General features: G+C 33.8%; 1 protein-coding gene across 10 annotated transcripts in view; it reads left to right on the top strand.

Moving 5' to 3' along the window:
- Mcf2 (MCF.2 cell line derived transforming sequence) overlaps window positions 1-17,251 on the top strand; it is a 153,541-nt gene that overhangs the window by 111,364 nt on the left and 24,926 nt on the right. Inside the window, exon 29 of one of the 10 annotated variants that reach the window (XM_078034193.1) lies at window positions 174-3,483. The exons of the other annotated variants lie outside the window; for them this stretch is intronic. Coding sequence (XP_077890319.1) covers window positions 174-191 — 18 coding nt within the window. The 3' untranslated portion in view covers window positions 192-3,483. Of the gene's footprint in view, window positions 1-173; window positions 3,484-17,251 lie in introns of those variants that run through there. 10 annotated transcript variants of the gene reach the window in all.

Here is a 17,251-nt window from a genome sequence, read left to right on the forward strand (position 1 = left end):
TTTTTTTTCCTATCACAAACTGCTCCACTTGGTTCCTGCAAAGCTACTGCAGCTACCCCATTTATCATTGAAGTAAAGACTGAATTCTTTGTTACAGAGAGCAGGCAGTTCTTGAAGGAGTTTTGCAATCAAGTTTGTAATATAATTTTTCAAAACACCATTACAATCTCTAGGCAAACATAAAGCCCTAGCAGACTGCAGGAAGAGAGGTTCAGAAGACCTCCTAATTAGAAATGGAGATGTCATTCAGCTTCTCCATGAAGATGCTGTGGGTCAATGATAGATGCATTTATAATGCCATTGATGACTTCTGGCTGATGTAGATGGGCAGCTAATCAAAAGGTATGCTTTATCTGTATTTTTGTTATACAGCCTACAATAGCAGAGCGATCACATTTTCGTTGCTTCAGCCATGCCTATATAGCTTATTGAAGGGAATGTTAACCTTTGAGTGAAAGATGCTTCAAAAGAATCAAATGAGTCTACATGTTCTTTTGTGGTTTGCCTTTGGCTCAAAATTTAGCTGATATATCTGGCTATTGTAATGGCTACAGATCACATTACATTTGATTAAGTCATTCATAATCACATATCTAATAAATGCCCATGAAGTGTCAGGGACCATGCTTTCCTACTTTACAACATAGCCACAATTCTCTTTTTGGTTCAATTATTAACTTTTGAGCTTTGTCATACTCTTCTTTTGCATTTGACTTTTTATAGCATCCATTGTAAAGATGGGTCTGCCTAATACACTGTTTATGAGAGAATCCAAAGCAGGAAGAAATAAAACAATTTTGTATCTACGGTGTCAATAACTTGAACTGAGATGCTGCACTGACTGTTCTATAACTAAAAGTGAAAGAGCATATGCATAATGGTAGAAATGAATGATGGATCATTGGGTTACTAGAAAAAATTGGTTATTACTCTAAGTCCTTTATAAGTTACTCAAAGAACTCAAACATAATGAAATGGAAGTCTTTTTGAATATATGCAAGAGCTTGAAGAAAATTTGAGCTGCATTGCAATCTGTTTTTATCTCCTTACCATTGTGGGCTACTAATTCATTTATTATTTAGGTTGGTGAAAAATCTAAGCAGAAGTCAAGATCTGATTCTAGTGAACAGTGTACAGATCTTAATCTATGACTATAGGTTTTAGAATGCCAAAATTTATAAATATAATATGAACACACAGTATGTTTATTTGAAGGTTAAAATTTCTAAATTCTTGTCAAATGTGACACTGGCATAGAGTAAGACCCTCTCTGCACTTAGAAATATAGCTGCCAATTTATTGTTTTAACTAGGATTTAATTTTTTTCCTTCAATAGATTTATATTTGTGAATAGTTTTTTAAAACATATTAAACTTTTCTTTACAACATTGATAAGCCTGAGATTTCAGATACTGTAGTGTCTTAAGAGATCCTTCAGAATTAAAAGCTGATGTTATGCTTTTAAGCTTCCAGCCTTACTGGACAAGAATTCTTTACCAGTGTATATTTTTTACTTTGACCTAGGAACATGTTATTTCTCTATGGTAGGTTTCTGCTACATGAATGTGAACACACATATACCTGTGTCTACACCTAAGACTTGAGTGTGAAGGTAGTAGGTAGTAATGAGAAGTAACCTGATGTTGGTTTCTAGTAACTCAACTTCATGGAAAAATAATCTATATACAAATCAGTATTCTTTTTTATTGGCACATTATAATTATATATACTAGTGGGATTTATTGTGACATATTTGTACATGTAAATAACATAATTTGGTCAATTTCCTTCCCTAGTACTTCCCCTTTCCCTCCCTCCCTCCACCTGGTCCCCTTACAGACCAGTATGCTTACAGACTTTCTTGTGATATTTACCTATCTATAAAAAAGAACAAAAGAAAGATTATTATTATTATATATACATAATTCTGAAATGTTAGTTTGGCTTTGTGTTTGAATTCCAGAATGGTATACTGTTTCCAATTGAATCTAATAGACTAGGGGTAATTTATTTGGTCTCAAGTTTCATTTATGACATGAAACCCAATTGAAGGATGATAAGGCTCAATGTAAATATTGGGTCACATGGGAAACCCTAAGTACTCTAATCTGGGTCACTTCTGAAAGGTTCTTAGCATTAATTGTTGGGTTATTTAGATAATTGTTTAATGATTTAGATAATTAATAACCTGAAGAATCTGTAATGTTAAAATAGAACTGATTGACAGATATTTAAAATCTATATCCAACAACTGCAAAACACACCATTACTTTTAGGACTAGAAGGAGTATTCATCAAGATATACTGTTTCATTAAAAAAAAAGTCCTAATAAGGGGCTGGGGTTGTGGGTCAGTGGTAGAGCACTTGCCTAGCATGCATGAGGCACTGGGTTCAATTCTCAGCACCACATAAAAATAAAGGTCCAAAACCGATAATAATAATAATACTTTTTAAAAGTCTTAATAAGTTTACAAATATTGGAATCATATAAAATCTCAAGATATTAGAAACAAATACCTCAAATTATTTGAATATTAAACAATAGACACCTAAGCAATACATAGGATAAAAAAGAAAGCACAAGGAAAACTAGAATCATTCCAAATTGAATGAAAAAGGAAACGTAACATACCAAAGTTGTGGCTGCAGTTAAAGAGGAGGGAAATGGAAGAAAACCCATAGCTTTAAATACCTGCATTAGACACTTAAAAATCATAGTGATTCACCACATTAACATAATCAAAGGGGAAATTACATATAATCAGTTCAACAGATGCAGAAAAGTAATTGACAAACCTCATTCTCTGTCATTATGAAAATTCACAGCAAAGTAGAAAAAAAAAGGGAAATTCATCAATCTGATCACGTACACTTAGAAAAAAAATCCCATAGCTGACATCTTAATAGGGAAATATTAGAAGTTTCCCCCCAGAATTGGAAATGAGCCAAGGATGCATATTCTGACAGTAAATATTATACTGGAATTCCTAGCCAATGCCCTAAGTGAATGAAAAGATAAAAAGAAGAGACAAAAGTATCATGATTAGCAGTTTATATGTATTACAAAACTATAAGGAATCTACACATAAGAAGCCCCGACTAGAACTAATAAGTGAATTTTACAAGGCCGTGGTATATAAAATTATATACAAAATAAATTATAATTATCCTAGCAACAAGAATTGAACAAATGAAATTTCAAAAATCAATGTTAGAGATGTAAAACAAAGTAAATAGGAATGCCTCTAACAACAGATGTGAAAGGCTTTTCTACAGACAACTACAGACCTTTGCTAAGATGTAAGATGAACTTAAGAAAAACAGGGACAAATACCAAGTCCATAGATTAGAAATATCAATATTAAGTAATCTATCTTCCACAAACTGGCTTATAGATTCAATGCAAATCAAAATCAAAATCTCACGAGTAACTAATTAGAAAAAATAAAAAAATCAAAATCTCAGCAAGCTCTTTTGAAAAATTTAAAAAAAATGTGTTTATTTTAAATTGCATATTAAAAGGCAAGAATTATTGTGAAAATTGGAGGACTTACATATCTGATTTCAATACTTAATGTATACTACACTAATGAGTATAATTTAGCAATAATATGTTGAAAAATAGAGATTTTGGAAATGGACATGTGTATATTTAATTTTTTAAATTTTTTTTAAATTGAAAGATTAAATTTTATACTGTGTACAACATTTGAAGTTTGTAGAATAACTAAATTTGGCTAATTCACATAAACATTACCTCAACTATTTTATTTTTATGGTGAGAATGCTTAACATTCACTCTCATTGTTTTCAAGAATATAGTATATTGCTATTATTGTCATCATGTTGTACAAAAGGTCTCTTGAATCTATTCCTCTTATCTAACTGAAATTTTATGTCCTTTGACTAACATCAGCCCAGTCCCACAACTGCTCTAGCTCCTGGTAACCAGGCACAGAAATAAAATTCTACATAATCTCACTCATGTGGAACCTAAAAAATTAATTTGTAATCAAAGTCCACATCAACTATAGGAAAAGAAGGATGTTTTTACAAATGGTCCTGAACAACTGGGTATTCATATAGAAGATAAAATGAACCTACATCATATACCTCACTCCTTATATGAATTTGAGTTGAATAATAGATCTAAACATAAAGGCTAGAATCATAAATCATAAGGCAAACACAGGACAATATGTTCCTAAATTTGCATAGTTAATGTCTTATGCAACACAAAAGCACCAACCATAAAAGAAGAGTATTAGACAAATACAAACAAACATTACATGTGCTGAATTGAGCACTTTACAACTTAATAAATGTATGCCTGTTTGGTATAGGATAAATAAGACAGTGACATTTTGAACACTTTCAAAAGCTACTTGATTCTAATGACTCATGTTCCCCCCAATTTAACTTGTTCCATGTTAACACATTGAAGAGTTAAGTTTCAAAATAAATATGAGCAGTATCCTAACTACTTTGTGCTTACTTGAAATGGTTAACAAGAAAGAGAAGAAACACAACTCACTTAAAATTCATGCTCCAAGAACTGTTTAACATTTATACATCAGGTTTTAAAAAGCAATTTTAAAAATCAATGAAATCATGAAATAACACTATAATGTATTTACTAGAAATTAATGACCTTTTTGTCTCCTAGATTTTAAAGTGGAAACACTAAATGTATATATCTAGCTTCCATATAATATTGTCTGTCATTTTTGTTCAACATTAAGAAGGCCTAGTATAGTTTTTCCCATAACATATCATCATTTTAAATGTAGAGCCAGATGTCCTCATACTTAATTCAGGACAAAGTTAATTACATGAATTTTTTTCTAACCAATGAAGGACATATAAAATTACATATTTGATTAGTTTTAATTGGAAATGACTTCATTACTGTAACCCCAGTAGGCTTAGGGCATATTAACATTGTTTGAAAAGTACATGGCAAAACAACAACTTTTCTCTACTTTTGGCCTGTGCACATTTTTCAGGCAGTGTAGAGCTAATCTATATATTTGTTAACATGCATACACTTTGGGGTAGGGGGGAGTCACATTATTTTCTGTGAGTGTACATTTTCAATATCCATTATTTAAATATTTTAGTTGTAGTTGGGCATAATACCTTTGTTTTATTTATTTATTTTTATGTGGTGCTGAGGATCAAACCCAGGGCCTTACATATGTTAGACAAGCGCTGTACCACTGAGCCACAACCCTAGCCCTCCATTTTTTTTTTTTTTTGCATTACTGTTAGGGGAGTTGAAATGTAATCTAAAATATATCAATATTATCAACATCACTTAGAGCATTTATTTCTCTCTTCTTAGTATGACATGCTGCTACATAAGAGGGCAAGGTCTCTCTATTGGTCCCTATTCTCAGACGCTTCTGAGTTAAATATTATTAAAATAAACAGCACTGTAAGCGGGGCATGATGGTGCATACCTGTAATCCCAGTGGCTCAGGAGGAGCTCAGTGGTAGAGCATCCCTGGGTTCAATCCTTAGTACAAAAATCTAAAACAAACGAAAATCCCACAACAATAATACTTTTAATAATATGCATTTATAATTAATTTTGAAATGATAAGTCAATACTTTGTGACAGATTCGTTGAATCCTCTAACATCCCATGGTCTTGATATTACATTGATTAGAGCAAAATAGTATATTGTAGTTTATAAAAATAATTGTAGGTCTGGGACTGTAGCTCAGTGGCAGAGTTTTTGCCTAGCAGGGGTGAGGCACTGTGTTCAATCCTTAGCACCACATAAACATAAACAAAGTAAAGGCATTCTGTTCACCTATAACTACAAAAAAATCATTGTAATGTTTGTCAATTAGTGGATTAGAAAACAACAATGGAGTATACATGCAACTGTCAACAGCATTTAGTTTAAAAAATAGAGTACTTCATTTGTAATTGAGCAAATTGAATGTAAACATCTCCTTGCTACTTATACAGTTAACATATTTCATACTACCTTTATGCACAAAGCATAATTCATAGAATACTTATAAAATAGATGCCTTGACAAATAATTATTGAACTGAATAATGACTTTTACATTAAAATAAACAACCAGAAGGTACTGTCTGGAATTTATGTTGGACCTTTCTTTCTTCTTTCTTTCTTCCTTTCCTTTCCTTTCCTTTCCTTTCCTTTCCTTTCCTTTCCTTTCCTTTCCTTTCCTTTCCTTTTTCCTTTCCTTTTTCCTTTCCTTTTTCCTTTCCTTTTTCCTTTCCTTTTTCCTTTTTCCTTTCCTTTTTCCTTTCCTTTTTCCTTTCCTTTTTCCTTTCCTTTTTCCTTTCCTTTTTCCTTTCCTTTCCTTTCCTTTTCTTTCCTTTCCTTTCCTTTCCTTCTTTTCTTTTCTTTTCTTTTCTTTCATTCATCGGGGATTGAACTCAGGGGCACTAGACCACTGAACCATCTTCCCAGCCCTATTTTGTATTTTATTTAGAGATCAGGTCTCACTGAGTTGGTTAGCACCTTTCCGTTGCTGAGGCTGGCTTTGAACTCTCGATCCTCCTGCCTCAGCCTCCTGAGCCACTGGGATTACAGGCATGAGCCATTGCATCCGGCTTTACCTGTATTCTTTTGGTAACTTTTCAGTACAAAACAATAAAATTTCAAAGAGAAAGGAAACATAATCAGAGATTTTAAACTTTTTTGTTGATAATTTATTAGTAATTCTGTTAGCTATGACTATAATGTACCAAAAAGATACATTCTGAAGGAACTCTTACACATTGATACTTGGGGTCTTTAGAGTTGTCTTAAGATTCTAAAAAGATCCAAAGCTAAAAAACCCTGTAGTTTTGGCAGGGGGTTAGCAGTGATGGTAGAATGTAATGGACATCATTATCCAAAGTACATGTATGAAGACACGAATTGGTGTGAACATACTTTATATACAACCAGAGATATGAAAAATTGTTCTCTATATGTGTAATATGAATTGTAATGCATTCTGTCATTTTTTTAAAAAAAATCAATAAAACTCTGTAGAAGTTTACATTAAAAAAGTTTACATTAAAAAAAATTTTAGTTGTAGATGAACACAATATCTTTATTTTTATTTATTTATTTTTATGTGGTGTTGAGGATCGAACCCAAGACCTCACATGTGTGAGGCAAGCACTCTACCACTGAGCCACAACCCCAGCCCTGAAGTATACAATTTATGCACTGAAATCTAGACACATGTCACAGCATTGTTAAATATTTTTGTTTTTTTAATTTAAAAAATTTTTATTTTAAAAATTTGTTCTTTTTAGTTATACATGACAGTATATTTTGACATGTTTATAAAAATATGGAAAGGTAATTCATTCCACTTTCTTTTATTTTCTGTCCCCCTCCCTTCCCTTCATTCCTCTTTGTCTAATCTACTGAACTTTTATTTTTCCTCTACCTGCCTTATTGTGTGTTAACATTCACATATCAGAGAGAACATTCGACCTTTGTTTTTTGGGATTGGCTTATTTTGCTTAATATAATAGTCTCCAGATCCATCCATTTTCCAGCAAATGTCATAAAGTCATTCTTTTTTATGGCTGAGTAATATTCCATTGTGTATATATACAACATTTTCTTTATTGATTTTTTTCTTTTAAATATTTTTTTAGTTGTAGATGAACACAATGCCTTTATTTTGTTTATTTATTTATATTTATTTATATGTTCAACATTTGATTGAACTCAGTGCCTCATGCATATGCGGCAAATGCTCTACCACAATCCCAGCCCCTTTAATGATTTTTTTTCATCTGTTGAAGAACATCTAGGTTGATTCCATAGTTTATCTATTGTGAATTGAGCTGCTATAAATGTTAATGTGGCTGCATCACTATAGTATGCTGATTTTAAGTCCTTTGGGTATAGACCTAGGAGTAGAATAATTGGGTTAAGTGGTGATTCCATTTCAAGTTTTTGAGAAATCTCCATATTGCTTTCCATAGTGGTTATACCAATTTGCAGTCCTGCCAGCAATGTGTGGGTATACCCTTATCCCCACATCCTTGCCAACATTTATTGTTACTTGTATTCTTGATAATTGCCATTATGACTGGAGTGAGATGGATTCTCAATGTAGTTTTAATTTGGATTTCTGTAATTAATAGAAATGTTGAACATTTTGTTTCATATATTTGTTGACCATTTGTATTTCTTCTTCTGTGAAGTGCCTGTTTAGTTCCTTTGCCCATTTATTGATATTATATGTATGTATGTATGTATGTGTGTGTATATATATATTTTGGTGATAAGTTTTTTTTGGAGTTCTTTATATATACTGGAAATTAACACTGTATCTGAGGTGCAGGTGGCAAAGATTTTCTCCTATTCTGTAGGCTCTCTTTTTGTGCTCTTGATTGTTTCCTTTGCTGTGAAGAAGGTTTTTAGTGATACTATCCCATTTATTTTTTTTCTTGCAATTTAGGAGTCTTGTAGAAGAATTCAGTACCTAAGCTGACATGATAGAGTGTTGTGCCTACATTTTCTTGTAGTAGTTCATTAATTAAAAGAATAGAAATTCACCAAATAAATAACATTACATCTCAAAGTCCTGGAAAAAGAAGAACAAATCAACACTAAAAGCAGTAGAAGACAGGAAATAATTAAAATCAGAGCCTAAATCAATGAAACTGAAAGAACAACAACAACAAAAACAAAGAAATCATGAAACAAAAACTTGGTTCTCTGAAAAAAAATTGATAAAATTGAGAAACACTTAGCCAAGCTAACCAAGAGAAAGGGAAAAAACTCAAATTTCTAACATTTGTGATTCAAAAGGAAATATCATCACAGATACCACTGAAATATAGAAGATAATTAGATACTATTTTGAAAACTTATACTCCAATAAAATAGAAAATCTTGAAGACATTGGCAGATTTCTAGAAACATTTGAAGTATCCAAATTGAACCAGGAGGACATAGAAAATTTAAATAGATCAATTTCAGGCAATGCCTGAAATTGAAGAGGCTGTCAAAAGCCTACCAACTAAGTTAAATATTCATAGTTGCAATAGATACGTTCTTGTAACAAAGGTCTACTTTTCAGTGTCTTCTTTTTGAATTTTTTTAGAAAACCTGTGCTACTATAGGTTTTCTTAAATTATGTCATAAGTCTTTAGGGTTTAAAAATAATGCATGAATTGACAGCTTTCTTTTAGTTATGTAAATAACTAAATCACTGTTTTGAAGCACATGGTCAGTTGTTGCGGTTACTGTTCAATGTATGCTTGGAGTATTTATGTTCTAGACCACTGAAGACAACAGTTTGAGATTTCTGCCTTTGGAATCATGGTTTGCTGTTTGGACATATTATAGGTGCATATTTTTCTGTGTTTGTCTTTGTGATGAACAATAAACACAGTAAGTATATGTAATATATCATTTATCTTTCAAATAGGGTTATGTATTATATCAAGGTAACAGATTATGCCAATAGTATCATTTGTTCTAACAATTTGTATTACAAATCAATTGTATTTTATTTAAAGCTACGTATCAATGATAAATCTTCTCATGTCCAATGGCTGGAATTCACTATGGTGGATTTATAAGTTATTCATGGAAATGTTTATATGTTTGATAATCCACTTATTGCTTTGCAACAATAAATTGAAGTTACAATACATTTCTTTTATGTACTGATCCTGTGATTAGAAAACCGAATTAGGAGATATAATTTTAAAATAATGGAGCTCCTCTGCACAAAATGTTTAATTTCATGGTATTAAACTAGAGGATTTTAGTCACTTTAAGATGATACTGAGTTCTGTAGATCCAAATGTATAGTTATAGTCTTGACTGTTTTAAACACTGTACAATGAATGCCATATTTGAATGTATGTACACATGTAACTGCACTTTGTTAATTTTATTAGGCTATAAATGTGTATTTCTATAAAACATAGCAGCAATTTCCCTTTAAGTCTTCAAAATTTAATTACATTGTAAATGTACTTACAATGTAAATGTAGTCACATTAATTCTACATTAAAAATATCCAGCCTTAAATTCTTCATGTATTTTTTCAGTTTAGTATAGTATCATTTGTAGTTGAAAATCCCTTTCCTCTCATGTATTAGTGATAAACTCCTAAAGGGACCAAATGTATTTTCAGTTAAATGTTTACCTTCAGCCTTGCTTCATGATTCTGAGAGATAGAGGGAGAGGGAGGGGGTGAGAGAGGATTGATCTGGCCAGAGCCAGAGTAAAATGTTTTGCTCAAAAGTTTCTTTACTGGACTGTGGTTGTGGCTCAGCGGTGGAGCACTTGCCTAGCATGTGTAAGGCACTGGGTTCGATCCTCAGCACCACATAAAAATAAATAAATAATTAAAGTTATGTACATCTACAACTAAAAAATATTTTTAGAAAAGGCTCTTTGCTAACCTATAAGATAGTAATAAAAGAAGTTTCAGGACTTTGATAGCCATGTCTGTGAGTGGATATTTCCACACAGTGAAAAGGTCTGTTTCCATATAATGGAGCCCAAGGAACACCTAGATATTTGCAGTTGTTTTCTAAACTATCACTTGCTTTGCAAAGGGCTCTTTAGTTCAGAGTGCCAGACCTAATGGTCTACTTCATAGCCCATTTGGCAGCTAGAACTTAGGGTTTAATACTGGGGCGGGTGGGGGTGGTGGTGCAAACATTGGTTTGAAGTATGTTGGTTTGATTGAATCTTCCTTTTTTAAAAAATCTGAGATTGTTTTTGATGTCTTAATGAGTAGCCCATCAATTTTGAGCTCTTTTGAGGAAGCACCATCAGTAAAACACTAAATCAGTAAGTCAATCCACCTCCCTGAAAATTAAAACTTGTGTTCAAGTTTTTATTACTATATTGGCTGAGTAGCAATGTTACTGTTGATATTTCCAAAATTATGTGTAATTCTCACATTAGAGAATTCACAGTTGTTCTTAAAGCCCCCCGGTATCTGAACTACAATATTTTCTTAAGAGAGAAAAATCTCAATTATGTTTTGTAAAGTTTGTGAGGGAGCAGAAGAAATAGTCTACTTGAAGTAAAAATTAAATCTGTTTTTGTTTTGGGTTTAGTCAGAAATTAGTGTTACAGACTTTCTTTAAGAAAAATGCTTATTATAAAATAGGTACTGTGATACCAAGGAACCTTCTTCTACCAAGGGGAAGCAGACTACAGTATTTAGCGAGCCAAGTCTCAGCAATTAAGTAGCAAAACACATCATTTTAATTGCATTTCAGTACGCATTTCCACATTAATTTGGAATGGTCAGTTATGGGGCAAAATGTTTAGGAAGAAACCCAATGTTAAAACCAAAACCCTTATATTGCTGCAAAGGCAAAATGCTTAGGAAGAAACCCAGTGTTAAAACCTAAACCCTTTTATATTGCTGCAAAGGAAATAGTAGTGTTTTTGTGTTCATTAAAAAATTTAATTCCTGGGGCTGGGGTTGTGGCTCGTTCACTTAGCACATGCAAAGGCCCTGGGTTCGATCCTCAGCACCACATATAAATAAATAAATAAATGTATTTTTAAAAAGTTTTTTTAAAAAATTAATTCCTTTTTTAGGGCTGGGGACGTAGCTCAGTGTTAGAATGGGTGCTTAGCAAGTATAAGATTCTGGGTTTCATCATAACAGGCCCCCACTAAAAAAGAAAAAAAAAGAAAAGAAAAAAAGTAACCCACTTAATTAACATTTAAGTTGAAATGCTTTTTTTGAAAGTTTATGGCATATTCAAGTCTTGAATTTTTCCTTGTTTTTGATGAGGGTCTACCCACCACTATTTATTGGTGACCTGACATTTTGGATTCTAATATTAGACACCAAAATAATTTCCTCCTGACCCTGGGAAGGATGTGGAATTATACCCAAGAAGGGCATGTATTTTAACAACTGTAGTTAGTTCTAAAATACCTAGACTCAATGAAAAATAGGCATTCTACATGTGAGTGTTAGTATTGTAAAAGTCTATATGTATTTCTAAAAATCCAAGTTTTGGCAAGGGCATGAAAGAAGAAGCTCTCATGCCCTACTACTGGGAGCATAAATTGGTAAAATCCTTTGGTGAGCCATTTGCTAATACCAAGTAACATTGAAATAAATGCTCTATGGCTTAGCAATTCCACTCCTAAGTATGTGATCCAGACACATAGGTGCCAGAATAGTTATAGCAGCATTGTTTGGGAGAGAAAAATCTTTGGAAACATCATGATCATGAGCAGAAGTTCATATAATTTGATTATGGAAGGTCATACATTAAAAATCTATATAGAAAAGAAAATGAATGACTTAGAGTCAAACACAATGTCATCAACGAATCTCACAAGACAAAATGGCAGGCAGAAATAATATGGAAGCATTTGTACAAAGTTATAAAATATGTAGAACAATGTATATTTCAGTGGAAATTTAGATCAAAAGAATATGGACCTTCTGGATAATGATGAGCACTAAATGAAGAATTACCTACCTCTGAAAATGGACAGGGAGCTGGAGACATGATGAGAAATGGATGGATGTCAGCACGTGGAAATTCATGTTATTCTCTGTACATTTTATGTTTGTAATGTTTCATGCTGCAAAACATTCTGCTCACTTTAATTCAATACTGGAAAAGTAGAATAAAATGTCTCATCTTCTGTAGCAAAACTGCATCAAATTTACCTTCCATATATCCCTGTGGGGTTTTATTTTTTTAAGTTCTCTTACATGCTCACTGTAAATAACAGTCAAGAACTCTTCTCCACAATATTTATAAAATATCTACAAATTGCTATGAAGTAACATTGGCACAGCTGAAAACTACTGTAAAATAAATCTTATAAAGATTTATTGTAGGAGAAATATTTGACTGAAGAAATATCATGCTTTTTATGTCAAAAGATTACCTGTACCATCTGAGAACATCTTTAAAGCTGTGCTATCTCAATATTTCTATTTCATGAACATTCTGCTTCTTGAACCTATTTTAATTTAGAGTATTCATTTAGTGCTTGTTCTTAGCAATAATTGGGTAGCTGGACTGCAAAAATGGTGAGTTTTTAGTCAAATAATTACATAGTGTCCAATGGTGTGTTGATAAATATTTAAACAATGGAGACTCTTATAAAAACACCCCGAAGCCTTGTTAGTATCATCTGATTTCTGTAGTGTAAGTACCCTGACCATGATGGATTTTAAGCTATTAGCATGAAGTTGGTGAAGTGGGAGTTGGGTAGTGATGTACCCAGTTGTTGTTAAAAGTGAATTTGGGGCCACTGGATTAGGTTGCTCTAACTTTTTAAGTTCCCTCATAAGGAAACTGAAGCCCAACATAAACAGTAAAATGAAATTGAGGACTTTCCCATCAGAGCCATCCACTAACATCTAATAGTGTCTTTCACTCTAACCAGTGAAATATATTTTTTTTATCTTTCTTTGTGTCTTCCTGGTACTGCAGCAGGACTCTCAAAGCCTTTTGGTTCCAGGCACAGCCCGATTCATGAATCAAACTTTGCTCAAGTAAACTATTAAATTTATTTTGTTTAAGGTTTTTCAATTGACATTGGCTTTTGTGAGTTAGTACATGCCAATTGTAGCATGCCTTTGGTTGTATCTGATGAAATGCATGCAGTAGGCCCATAGTAATAGTAAATGTTCAGTAAAATTCTTCATTACATGTGTGCTGTGATTTTGAAATTATAAAAATCCAACCACTAGGTAATGTGCAACTGTACTGTTAGCATATCTCTGATTCAATTTACATTATATAAAGGACACAGAGATGCTAATCTTAGGTATGATCATCTAGGACTAAAAACAGCATATGGAAGAGAGCAGGGACAATGAAAAGTGGGGAAGCATATTAGGAGACATTAAATTCCTGTGGCCAAGAACAACCGTTGGAGATATTCAACGTCATTGAAAGGTAATTTGTTGGGTGATAATTCTAGGGAGAATGAAATCTATAAAATGCCAAGAACCAAATCCTTAAAAATAAGATACAACAATAAAACAGCTACCTAATGAAGACAGAAAGCACAAATGAGAGAGGCAAACACAGCTGCTGGAGATCACAAGCACAAGAACAACAGATGCAAAGCATGGGGATGGGACCACAGTCTTCTAGGCTCATTTGTATTTCCTACAAATTTGTGATCATTCCTTACATCCTGGGAAGAAAGTGAAGGTAGGAGTTCTTTTTATATTTGCCTTCCTTTCTATGGTTTATCCCTTATATGTTCAAGACAAATATTCCTATTTTAGAAGACTGGGAGGGAGTTTTGTGCAGTATTGTGGTTACTAATAGAATTTTCCCCCTTCCATTTCATTCATACATTGGTTTCTCCATCTAACATACATGCACTGAATTTCTCAGAGTTTTTGCATTGCTAATTTGGTTTCTTTTAGAACTGGGTTTTAATCTCATGAAAATGTATGCTTATTTTTGTAATATAATCCAGGAGGAAAATATGGTTTTATATACAGATCTTTACTAAAGCAGATAATATGTACATCACGGGACCCATTTATCTTTCTGAGTTCAGCACGTAAGCCATGTCACAGTTATTGAGCTAGAGAAGTTGAATACTATAACCATTCTAAAAGATTAAGAGTGACAGCTGTGGGGAGGTTCACTATGTTGGTATGTTTTTAGAGATTAGGATCTCGTATTTAACACTGTAGCAAAGCAACTTTTTGAATGAAGTCTTTGGAATCAGGAATATCTCTGTTTCTATCTCCACCTTCTCTTACCCCAAAAGATGGCTTTTCTACTAGAATGAAATGATCTGACCAGGACTTTGAAATAGCTCTGTCATATTTTGTGAGAGTATGGAGAAAATGTTTTGACTCTATTCCAGAAACATTTGTCTCTCTCTCACTTTCATATGTGTGTGTGTGTGTGTGTGTGTGTGTGTGTCTGTCTGTCTGTCTGTCTGTCTGTCTGCTAGTCTTTCCCATTGATACCTTTATCCTTATTAGAAGTTGAGATTAACTTGGGAATTTCAAGGCAGTTATCCGTGGCCCCAAGGAGAGGATGAAAAAGGTCTGCCTTGAAACTACTATAAGAGAAAAGGAGGAGAGTGATCTGTGGACCTGGATGGTTGAAACGAGTGGGTTCCAATAGTCCTTTGCCTGATGTGACTCCTTCACCAGTCTCCATAGTTTGCAGAACATGTAGATATCTGTGGTTGCAACCTGAAGAGTTCTAAATCTTACACACCTCACATTTAAGAAAGAGCTTTGATTCTGATTGCTGTACTCAAGCCTGTCACCAGCTGTAGTATGTTTCTAAGTCATGCACAGCTGTACTAGACTCAGTAAGTACTGTACTAGATTCAGTGAGCCTTTTTTAGTTTTTTTTTTTTTTTTTTTGTACTGGAGATTGAACCCAGGAGTGCTTAACCATTGAGAAATATCCCCAGCTCTTTATATTTTTATTTTGAAACAGGGTCTCACTTAGTTGCTTTGGGCCTCACTAAATTGTTGAGGCTGGCCTCAAACTGGTAATCCTTTTGCCTCAGCCTGCCAACCTGCTGGGATTTCAAATGTTTGGGACCATACCTGTCTTTCAGTAGGCCTTTGATGGCTTCCTTCAACCCTCCAACTACAGCTCCTGGAGTATCCTGCAGTCTTGGTGAGCTGCACCTGTCTTCCTCAGCATGGTTGCAAAGAATAAAGTTGAAATGTTTCTGGAATGGTTGTTTGCCAGATGATAAGTATGGATATGCTCTAGAAGTCAAATGTCACATCTGGAAAGCCCAGTTCTCACAGCCAGAATAAACATCAGACATCAGAGTCATATTTTCATGCTACATGTGTTTACTGAGTACCTGCTGTGAGCCAGGGTCTGTAGATTCAGTTTGCAACTCTGCATTCCAGGAACCTGTTGGTCTTCTTGATTTTGTCACTTATTTATCAATTAGAGCACCCAGTAAGAATTCCAGGCAGTTTTCAGTCCCTTACTGAATGCATTGCCATCAATGCAGAAAGTCCCAGCTGCCCTAAAAATAATGTCAGAGTTAATGTACTCCAGTTGAAAGCACTTCACTTTCTTAGCACAGGTTGGAAGATGAGTTCTATTCCTGGTAACACAATGGCAATTGTGTCACCTTGGCTTTATCTTAGCCTTAATTTCCAGATCTGTAAGGGTGGAGTGAATTGGATACTGTTTAATGGACCTTTCCTCTTTAACATTCTTAGATTGTAAGCATTCAGAAATTGTTTAGAATTTGTAATTAAGCAATTTTGTAAACTGGCATGTCACGGTCCAGGAGAGTAAGGGAATTGAAAGAGAAAATCAGAAGGGAATTTACTTCTGTCACCATAAAGTAGCTAATATTAAAAAACTAAAACCAATCATAGTTAAACACAATGACTGCACTATATTAACATACTTTTCATCAGTCAGCAAGGGTTCTATTTTAATCTGTCACTTACAATATTATAGCAGCATGTCTCAGCCTATTTAGGTTAAGTAGCTACAGCGATTTTGAAAGCACTAAGGATCCCTATACGGCATCTGCAAATGCCCCAGCTAGGCAGAGCCCAGCCAGGTCCTGGCTCAGAGACTGCTGCTTCTTTTAGGTGGGCTTACAGCTCCCACATGTTTAGTGGTGATGGCATGCCACAGGAGACTTATGATGAATTCAGTCATTTTTGAGCTCATAGGAAAAGGGATAACCGCGGCTCAGTAATTTGTGGGCCCAAAAGCTCCTCCCTCTGCCACAGGGAAGGCCAATCACAGGAGGTATGAGGCCAGTTCCCCACTGCTCTCTTTGTAAGGAGTGGTCTCCATGGCAACAAGGCCAGAGCGTCTCTTTCCCAATTGCAGAGCCCCCAGGGCTGTAGACCTTTAGTTATTTAGATTTGAAGTAAAATATTTCACACATCTACTGGCATCCTGTTTAAACATAAGGTTGACAATTTTAGTGTCTCCTCTTTCCTTTAACCACTAATAACATAAGTGATTTCTTTCATGTGTTCATGAAACCTAAATCTCAGGCATTGTTTTCATTTAAATATGTTCTCTTTTTGTGATGCTCAATGTAAGACTAATCACTGCTCTGCAATAAATATGGATTCAGATACTGTGGACTTCTTGAGCACCTACTGTTTATTAATGTGTTAGGCATTTCATAAAATAATTTACATACATTATTTAAGTCCCCAAATATATCCATGTTAACTCACATTTAATCAACATTATTGGTGCTTGGCACATAGTATCCAATGTCATTTGTTGAGTAAAAGACTGAAA

This window comes from Ictidomys tridecemlineatus, chromosome X (assembly GCF_052094955.1).
Source record: "Ictidomys tridecemlineatus isolate mIctTri1 chromosome X, mIctTri1.hap1, whole genome shotgun sequence".
Classification (NCBI taxonomy): Eukaryota; Metazoa; Chordata; class Mammalia; order Rodentia; family Sciuridae; genus Ictidomys; species Ictidomys tridecemlineatus.